General features: G+C 50.6%; 1 protein-coding gene across 1 annotated transcript in view; it reads right to left on the reverse strand.

Annotated features, from left to right (window-relative positions):
• LGR6 (leucine rich repeat containing G protein-coupled receptor 6) overlaps positions 1 to 9689 on the reverse strand; it is a 149221-nt gene that overhangs the window by 15361 nt on the left and 124171 nt on the right. The window contains exons 7-12 of the mRNA XM_009634098.1: positions 9495 to 9563; positions 7917 to 7988; positions 6654 to 6725; positions 5469 to 5537; positions 4430 to 4501; positions 1309 to 1374 (exon numbers count right to left, since the gene is read on the reverse strand). Of these exons, the coding sequence (XP_009632393.1) occupies positions 1309 to 1374; positions 4430 to 4501; positions 5469 to 5537; positions 6654 to 6725; positions 7917 to 7988; positions 9495 to 9563 (420 nt within the window). The remainder of the gene's footprint in view (positions 1 to 1308; positions 1375 to 4429; positions 4502 to 5468; positions 5538 to 6653; positions 6726 to 7916; positions 7989 to 9494; positions 9564 to 9689) is intronic.

The following is a 9689-nucleotide window of genomic DNA, read 5'->3' on the forward strand; positions in this document are numbered from 1 at the left end:
TCGGGCTTAAGGGATCAAATACTCACTTTGTAAGAAAATGTTAATTTAAGACACAGTCAGTCTGGCTTAAGTAGCCTGAAAGAGGAGTTTACTGTGCCTTTATATTAAAGTTAAGTCTGATTTTGGCGTATTACAAGATATCGTAAAAAGACATTTAGGCACAATGCGTGAAAGTACAAGTTTGGAATCCTGAGAGTTTGTCCTTTGTTTTGATGTCTTTTCTATTTTTTCAAACATTTTCCTGGGGGTACTTCAGGTAAAATGTCTTCAGCTCTAGCTCTGTTGTCAGAGCTCCCGCAGAGGCAGCAAGGGCTGTGTAACTCCTGTTTTTATCTGATCTCACAGTGTCCTAATGTCTGGTTTTGCTAAGGCTGGATGAACTGGTCTGGCCGTCCAGGCTGGGCTGCTGCAGGCCAACCTCTCCAGTGCAGTTTTGTGGGGATGCTGCTCCCACACATCTATTCTTCCAGGTTGCAGAATTCTATAAAAATTCATGGAGTCTATTATTTTTATATTTTTTTTCTCAAAAAGGCCAAGAACTTCTGTTAGATTTGAAGGGTAGGGCCAGATCTCCAAAAGCTTTGAACTGAATAACTCTGCCTCAGAGCAAGAGAAGTGCCTCCCAGGGCCCAGAGGAGACCCCATTCAAATGCTACACAAGGAACGCATCAATCTTCTCCACGGAGGGGCTAGCCCTGAGCAGTGTGGGTAAGAGCTGCTTTGTGCCCATGGCATCGGACCCCTCCTTGGAGCAGAAGACATTTATGGTATAGATAAACCCCATTCTTGATTCGCTCATACTGGGACTTGAGTAGTGAAGTAAAATTCAGTGCTGTCACATCCTACTTCTGTTTGCTGTGGCTGGGACATTTGAAAAGACCTGAGTGAATTAAGCTGCTATGCACAGGGGATGTATTTTGGTCTCTGCCCCCAGGGAACGGGCGATGGGACGAGGGGAAACGACCTCAAGTTGTGCCAGGGCAGGGTGAGGTTGGCCATGGGGAACAATTCCTTCCCTTTGGGGCTGTCAGGGCTGAGGGCCGGGGTTTGGGGGTGGGATGGCAGGGGTAGGGGAGCGGTTGGGCTGGGGGAGCTTAAAGGGCTTTTCCAACCCAAACGATTCTATGGTATTTGCACAGGGGCAAAGAGTGGAGCTCTGGTCCATTTTCAGGCCAAGCAGTGAGTTATAATGCTCAGCTTTCCCAGTGCTTGGTGAAGGCTGAGTTTTGTGTGTGGGAACTGCCCCTCTCCCCGAAACAGCCCCTTTCCCCCAGGGCACGGCGCAAGCAAAGGCATCTCTTTACTCACAGCTCCTCCAGCCGCTGACACCGGTGGAAACTGGGCAGATCTTCGATTTGGTTGTGTGACAGTTCTCTGCAGGGGAAGGACCAGTACAGTAACGTTAGGACATCAAAAGCAAGCGCTCCTGAGCCCTCCCTTGGGAAGCAGCTACTGCTGGAGAGGGGGACGACCTGACTTCCATTTTGCACAGAGAGCAGTAACCCCAGGTGAGGGGAATCTCCGCTCTGCACACGCCTGATGCTTGCTCTGAGTGTCTCTGTGCAAGGCAAGAATTGCTTGGTCATTTGCCTACTCATCCAGCCCCAGCCCAGCTCCCTCCAGCACGAGCTGTGGACGGACGGAGCTGCTTCTGCAGCTGGGGTGGGATTTTCCTCCCCATCCCCAAGTCAGCTGTGACATGCACCTCTGCCAGCTTCTGCCGTGCACAGCCTTGCTTGTCTGCAGGCAAAGCAGAAAGGTGTTGGTGCCAAAGGTCCCATCCCGCTGTTGTGGATGGGGGAGCTCACAAAAGCTGCAGATGTGCCTGCAGAGCCTGGGGAGGTTTTGGCCAGCGGAGCAGCCAGCCAGCTGCCCTGCCTCCTCCCCGGCACAGCAAACCCAGCTGCCCACCCCCTGCTCTCCATTCGGTCATTCCTGGTTTCTCCCCAGGGTTAGGGAAGGGGTTATGGCACTGGCAGGGATTTGGTACAGGACATTACAGACTGTGAAAACCTCCAGACCCCATCCTTTCAAGTGCTTTCACTGGAAAGCAATTCCCAGCAAAATCCTGTTCCCACCACTTCATGGCCTGGTGTCATGTCAGTGTCCAGGGTAGGGTGACTCGGTAGTCAGAGGAAAACCTACCCTGGCACAGCTAAAGGTGATTTTTATTAGAACTGAAATGGGCTGGGTAAGGACTAGTGCTCGAAATCAGCTCTTTCCCCCAGCAGCAGAGGCTGGGTTTGTGGTTGTTCAAGGGAAATTTGCCCCAGGGTAAAGTTTTGTATGTGGCCTCTCTGCCGACTTTCTAAACTCAGTTTCCATCCTTCTGCCAATAAGCTGCTGCTAAAATATTTCAATTATTTATTTTTTGGCCAACCCCCTCTCCACCAGTTTTCCATGATGGGGAGAATGAGGGAGGGAAAAGCAAGCAAAAGTTTTGTGCTTGGCTCTGGAGATGGTCACCCAGCACGGAGAAAGAGCCATAGCATCAATCACTTTTCCCTGATCCATGTCAATCCACTGGGCTTGACAGGGTGGCGGCTTAGCTGGGCAGTGATGGAGGGAGAACACAGCCCCAGGAGTTATTTCTGGTTCCTCCAGAGCGAGGGTAACCAGATGCAGCCCAGTATTTACCAGCAGAGCAGCCTCACTGATGCTGTGCTGTGGACGCAGCAGGATGAAGGTGCTGGTGGCACCAAAGGACTTTAGCTCTGATCAGGGAATTTTTATCTATTTCTGCTTGAGAGGAAAGAAATCTATGCCAGGAGCAGAAGCTCTGGACTAAAGCAGCAGGACGATGTCAGCTTGACACCAAGCTCCAGCTCGGCAAGGCTGCCCTGCCTGGGTGTGCTGGGCTCAGTGCCCATGTACAGACCGGCGTCGCAGGGCAGCCCCGAGCCTCACACCCCTGTGGCGGCTCTTACAGCCGCCGTGCACGATCTCTGCAGAAAATCTGCAGCACAGTGTGAGCAGCAGGAGGCCAGAAACACGGCATTAACTCTACGCCTGTGCTCAGATGTGTCACAGTCGTAACGTCAGCCTGACGGACTGCCAAGGGGCTGGCAAAGTGGGGACAGAAGGCCAACACATTTCAAAGGCAAGAGAGATGTAAACATGCACAAACATTGGCCCACATACCCTCTCTCCAAACTCTAAAAGCAATGCAATTAATGTCAGTAAAACTAACTGGGAAAGAGGAACAGGGCACAAGGTGGGGTGTCCCAATGAAACTCTCCCAGAGGGAGGGGCAGGCATGAAGAACAGGCTCTGCTGCAGAGGTTTACAGCCTGATAACTTGCAAACGTAAACAGAGAGCTTGGGACCCTACAGCCTGGGCCATTCCAAAGGCTACACTTTGGTGGCAAGATGTCCATTGAATTGGTCCAGATGTCTAAAGATGAGAGATCTTCCCTACAGGGACACCTGGAGCCAAAATGCTGTGATCTGCTAAGTTACAAATTGTGTTCTTTTATTTTTATGTTTTTCTCTTGTTTCCAATTTCTGTGATCAAGAATTGATTCCTGTTGCTTTCCTGGAACAAACTTGTTTTCATTTTCAGCTTGCTGGTATAAAGACTGATGAGAGGCAAGCCTCCTGCTTGCCCTGAGGCTGCAAACTTGTGTAAATCTGGCTCATTACTCCTTTCCTGAGGATGTCTTTGACTGCAAACAAAGTTTGGGATCTCAGGAATGAGGGGTGTGATTTCTGAGAAGATGCAGGAGTCTTTCTGAGATGCTGATTTCATCAGGCACCAAGTTAAAGAAGAAAGCACATCCCCTCACTCAGCATCGTTCCGTGCCTTGCCAAGCAGGTAGAGCTAAAGCAGCTTAGAGAATCTGAGCAAAACCCTGATCTGCCACTGCTGCACCACGTACGGCGCCATGGCCCTGTGGCCTTGCAGGTCTCCATCAGGCCAGGCCTGTCCCTTCCTGGGATGTGAACAGGATCCTTCCGCCAGATGCTGGCACTTGCTGGAGCTCCAACTGCAGTGAGCCAATGCTGGGGCAGAGCGTTGCGTGAGCGTGGTTCCCCTTGGCCTTTGTGCTGTGGATTCCTAGGAGCTCTGAAACGCTGCTGCTGTTCTTACCCACCACCCCTTCCACCCTCTCTGCCCTCCTGGCATGGGGCAGACAGTTCCCACTGGTGCGGATCAAGGAGGCAAATGTGGATGCACCTTAGAGCAATAAGCTATGCAGCCCCGAGTCCAGAACATCACGCTGGGATGAAGCAAGCAAGTTCAAGAACATGCAGAGCTCAGGGTAATGCCTAAGAATGCAGTGTTTTCTGCATGGAAAGGATAACGGGAAGAAGAACCACAGGATGGTTTTCCATAGCTGGGCCCCTCCCTGAGCTAGACAAGAAGAAAGCCCGATTTCTGATGGCACTTTTCTAAGAACCAGGCAGGACAGAGAAATGCGTTACTCACAGGACTCGGAGGCTGGGCAGCTGCTGGCACATCCCTCTGGGGAGTAAATGGATGCCTGCCCGGGTCAAGGTCCTAGAGGAGAGGAGGAGAGAGAAGAAATTGTGTTACTGAGAGCCAATGCACACAGTCTGTCACCCACCAGCCCAGCTACCAGTCCCAGATGGTGGCAGGAGAGACAATATCAATGGCAGAATGAAATACCTGGAGAGAAGCAAAAACCGACTTGGAAACGGGCACTGCTGCTGGACCTGGTAAAGGTGAATGTGCCTGTAAGAAGCCCTGGGGTGCTGCTGAGGGCGGAATTCACTGCCGTCCTTGGCCACGTTGAGGGCAGGCGGCAGTGCCCTCTGTGGCAGGCTCTGCCCTCCCAGTTCCCCACTGTCCAGACTGGTGACCCACTTGGAGCCATCACTGCCTCAGAAACCCTTGTACGGGGGGGGTGGATGGCGTGTCCCCGAGGCAAGGGACGGCCAGGTTGTGCTCCTGGGCTGGGGTGCTCAGCTGTGCTCCAAGTTTGGGCACAGCGTGTGGACCAGTGCCCTGGAGAGGAGAACTGTGGGTGTCTGGAGACAGCATGTCTTCCAAGCCCCTGCTCTCCTGAGTCCGGTGGTGTGAGGATGGGACCAGAGCAGTTCCAGGAGCCCCCAGGCTGGGTGGCAGATGACTCCTGCACCACACTGTGCTGCCAGTGCTGGTCCCAGGATGGGCAGAGACACTGGGTCTCAGCAGACCACTCTGAAACGCTGCACCCAAAGGCTCATTCCTTCACAGATCCAGAAGGGAAGGAAGAAAAAAAAAAAAATAAAAAAAAGATTGGAGCACACTCGACTGTACCGAGAGAGCAACTCACAGAGAGGAAAGCTGCTTTCAGGAGCCACAGGGGTGAAACGAAGCAGAGAGGTGGTGACCAGGGAGAGGCAGAGCTGGAGACAACCAACTGCACAGCACGGGGAAAGCTGTCCCTGCTGAAACAGCCTGGACCACCTTGAGGGAGGAAGAGCACAAATAGCAGGGTGGAAGGGAGAGAGTTGCCACTCACAAAACTTCTAGGCTGGTGGTGCCTTTAAGATCTGGGAATTCTCTGATGTCTGTTGCACCATTGAGCGACCTGCAGGGAAATGAGGGTGAAGTGAGGTGGGACAGAGGACAAGTGAAGCTGCCCAAGGTCCCGGACCCATCTGCCATGGTGGCAAATCTGCTTCCTCACACCTAGATGTGGTGATCAGAGGCCCAGACCCAAAGGTGCCCCTCTCACCCTGGGTGCTGGAGCAGAAGTCTCATGCAGTGCAGATACAGTGAGCCAGAGTTGGGCATTTCTGTGCACGGAGGCTTGGCAAGCTCAGACCCTCCCCCCGCCACTGACATTCTTGGCATGTTCTCTACCCAAATTAAATAAAAAACCCCAAACAATTACCAGGGGGAATGTAAGCAGGGCATCCCACCCAAGCCTCCCAGGGTCTATGCATTTGGAACTGAAGAATGCATGTGTATTTGAAGGATTTATTTTATTTGCCTGAGTGTGTGTTCCTGCAGCGAGAGGCTGGGTGAGGCTTATAAACAGAGATTTAGAGGTTGCCTCTGCCTCACTATTTAGTGCTGCACCACAACAGGTTAGCTGAAGAGCCAGTCCAGGCCAGCCAATGTGGAGCAGCCGTTCTTGTCCAGATGGTGCCCACCACATGGTGTTGGCCCTGGAGCCTGCTTAGGGCCATATATGTGAGGGAAGCACTGTCACCAATGGCTGCCCAGTAAGATTATTTGTGCCATAGTGTTGGTGTTAGGGGACACAAGTTCCTCCACTTCTCCATCTTGTGGAGGAAGGCAGATGCCTTCAGTGGCCTTGTGTTTGGGCAACTACACAACAGTGCAGGGCTTGCTTGAACAGCATGCAGCAAATGTAGTGGTGTGACCACGCAGTGTGGTTTTTGCTGGTGCTGATGCAGCTGTGGAGGCCCTAGAAGACCCCAGTGCCTCTCAGCTAGGTGGACAGGAGGAATAAATATCTCCCTCAGAAATGGTCTTCTCAAAATTATTCTTCCTCAGCAGAAAACATCTGCAGTGTCTGCTCCTTGGCTCACTGACTTTGGGGCTGGCCAGAAGAGTGGCCTTTTATTGGCACAAGGGCTCTAGAAAAGAGGAAGGGAGAAGGCCACTAAGGTGCCCAGCTCACAGGGCTTGGAGCTTGGATGTGTTACCTCTCTGAGGATGTGCTTGGTGAACTTACAGAGTGTGGAGCTTTGGCAAGTACTGGAAAGCAGACTGTCCAACAAACTGGATGGGATTGTCATAAAAATGGCTGCAAAGGAAATGAGTAACTGGTCAGATTCTGCTGTGCATGAAGAAAAGATGCTATTACAGGCCAAGAGCCTTGGAGCCGCTAGTAGTAAGCTGGAGTAAGTAGGAGGTGCAGGCTATGCTGTGAGGAACCCTTGTTTCTTGGATAACCCAGGCTCTCCCACTAGCCTGAACACTGGCACAACTGAGGTCTCCTGCTGCTCTGAAGCAGGCAGTCTCGAAAGATGCAAACCCCTCCTTCAACCCTGCTATAGTGCTGTAACCCTGCTGGGAAACACTTGATGACACCTCCTCTGATCTTACATATCCACAGCACCAGCATCTTTCCTGCTTATCACAGTCAGCAGAGAGAAGTGAACTCCTCTAGGATACAGCTAGCTTTCGGAGGAGTTGAGTCACCTCCTACAAAAAGCACTTTCCCCACCCTGACTGTGAAAGACTTTAGATGGGCAGATCCAATGGAGACATGAGTATTCTGGATGTGTCCCACCTCCACGTCCCTCCAAGGATGGTGCCCAAGGAAGATGGGGATGAGGCTGGTTTGTTTTGACTGGAGCAGTGACTGTTTTCACCCAGTGTCACCATGGCTTTCCAGATGTTGGTATTTCTATAACTTAAGTCCCAGACTGGCCAAGCAGAGCTTTTGTCACTTGCCATGATTTCCAATATCAGTGTGGTTCGGGGAAGAACTGCCCAAAAATCTCTACCTGCGTCTGGGTCAGAGGGGCAATGAGGTGACAACTGGGGGTATTTATCTGCAGAATGTTGTGTCCATGGGTCTGGGGTAGACACACAATGATCTGGTGTCCCAGCTCCCTGACACATACAGCTACTGCTGTAGCTGGCTAGCAGCTTTGTTAAACACAAGGAATAAACACAGGCAGATGTCAACCAGGGCTTAGAAAATCCTGTTATGCACAGGAAGATTTCCGTGCAGACCACCCATATATTTCTCCTTCGTTGTTATCAGCCTGCACTGCAGCAAAGTTCAGCTGCAGGGAAAGGAGAACCCATGGCAAAAAACCTGAGGCATAGCTGAGAAGGAGCTCATTTCAGCTTGCGTTGGCCCATATACCACAAATGTCAAACTGCGGTCAGGCTGACAACTGTCAGAAATCCCAACCAACGACATCAGGAAATGCTCCTTTCTGGGGGATATAAGGATTTAGGAAACATTGTTTAATTTTCTTACATTGTTTGGAGGAGGGGATTCCCAACAAATGCGTTCTCTGGAATAGCTTTGATGTTGTTGTTATGAAAACCACTGTTGGGAGAAACAAATATCTTGATATTAATGGATGAGAAAGGCTTGGAGACACCTTCTTTCCTCAACACTTTTAAAGGCAGAGAGCCTTCAAAACACATAAAATGGGAGGTGTAGGCTCTGTTCCAGCTGTAGCATCATCCTAGCAAGTAAACAAGGTCTGTCCTTTGGGAGGCCAAAGCCCTCATTCTGCTGTGTTTACTCTGCATATGGCTCGGTGCTCCGTGTGTTACTCCACTCAACCCACCAAGAACCCAAGGACTTAAGGTGTAACACTCTACAGGTCAGGAAAGAGGAGCAAAAAAAGTACCCTTATTTTATACCCTCCAGAAATTACAGTTTTTATGGATGGTGTCCATTACAGCTCCACAGCTGTTGACCAGAGTGCAGCCTACCGTGAATTATTGGCCCATGTGACTTTAAAGTATTTGTAATCTGGCTGTGATATTTTTGGTTAAGCTTGAGAAAATTGCTATGAGCAAACTTTTAAAGCCAAAGAGAGCTCTGTGGCCACAGTCTGATCTCCTGTACATCAAAGGCAGCCGCGGGATCTTGTGTCCAGGACCAAGACCGGGCTCTGGGTGATGCCCAGTTTGTTTAATCCCAGAGGAGTCTGCGTGAGTGATTAGTTGGATGGCTGTTTGAAATTTGCCTCTTATTTAGTGACGGGCATTTCAAAAGCCATCTCAAAGTGGATTAGGGATCTTATTCTCATTTTGAATGTCAGAGTAATGATGATATCTGGTCTGATCTGAGAAATCTCCTTGACAAGAAATTCTTCCAGTAAAAGAAAAAAAAGTAATGTCAGATTTTTACTCCAACCCTCCCAGAAGAACCAAAGCAACTGCTTTGTCCCACTCCAGCCTGTGTGACACAGGCTTAGGGTCCACAGGAACTGTGGATCCACATCCACTCGACTTGACCCCGTCTTGGGGCTTCTACTCAGTGGGTGTTAAGTGGGATGCTTTCCCATTTTTAGTGGCTCCCAGGCTGACTGGTTAGAGGAGAGCGAGCTAGCCACTAGAATGGTCTTTGTAATTCCCTATTGTAAATTTGTCCTAAGTCTTAAGGGAGATCAAACAGTTTCTGCAGGACAGAGGAGGTGGCACAGGGCCTGCAGAAGACATGGCCTCACAGTAACACAGATAACACCATGGTTGTGATCCCAAGGTGGGGAATGGCCATTAGAAGTAGCTGGAGATCAGATGGACCTTGAGTTCATCAGATGCCACGTGAGAATGAAGAGCTGCAGGAAGAACCTGCTCCACCCTGATGGGGTTCTGACCTCCTACTCCCCTCCACCAGCAGTGGTGTAGGCAGTGAGGTGATTAGAGCTGGTGGAAACTGAGGGGATAAACTGCTTCTATGTGCATGGCGGAGAGGGCTGGGGAAGATAAAAGACGGGCTTGGACCGAGTGCTCTTCCCAAGTCAGAGCACATGCGACACTTTATTGGTCACTCTCCATTGGGGAATGCTTTTGAAAAGGAATAAATAGAAAATCTCACAGCTCCTGCAGTCGGCCCAGTGTCCTAATGGCTCCAGGGAATTCCAGCAGCTCATTGTAGTTTAGATCCCTGAAAGGCAGAGAAGAGAAAAACATTCATTAATGTGGCTGTAGGAACTCAACTGAGTGTATCTGTGCTTTGAAGGCATGGAAACTTGGTTGTCAAGCATGGGAGACAGGTTTTTTTTACTGTGCT

The sequence above is a fragment of the Egretta garzetta genome, unplaced genomic scaffold, assembly GCF_000687185.1.
Source record: "Egretta garzetta isolate BGI_Z169 unplaced genomic scaffold, ASM68718v1 scaffold202, whole genome shotgun sequence".
Taxonomy (NCBI): Eukaryota; Metazoa; Chordata; class Aves; order Pelecaniformes; family Ardeidae; genus Egretta; species Egretta garzetta.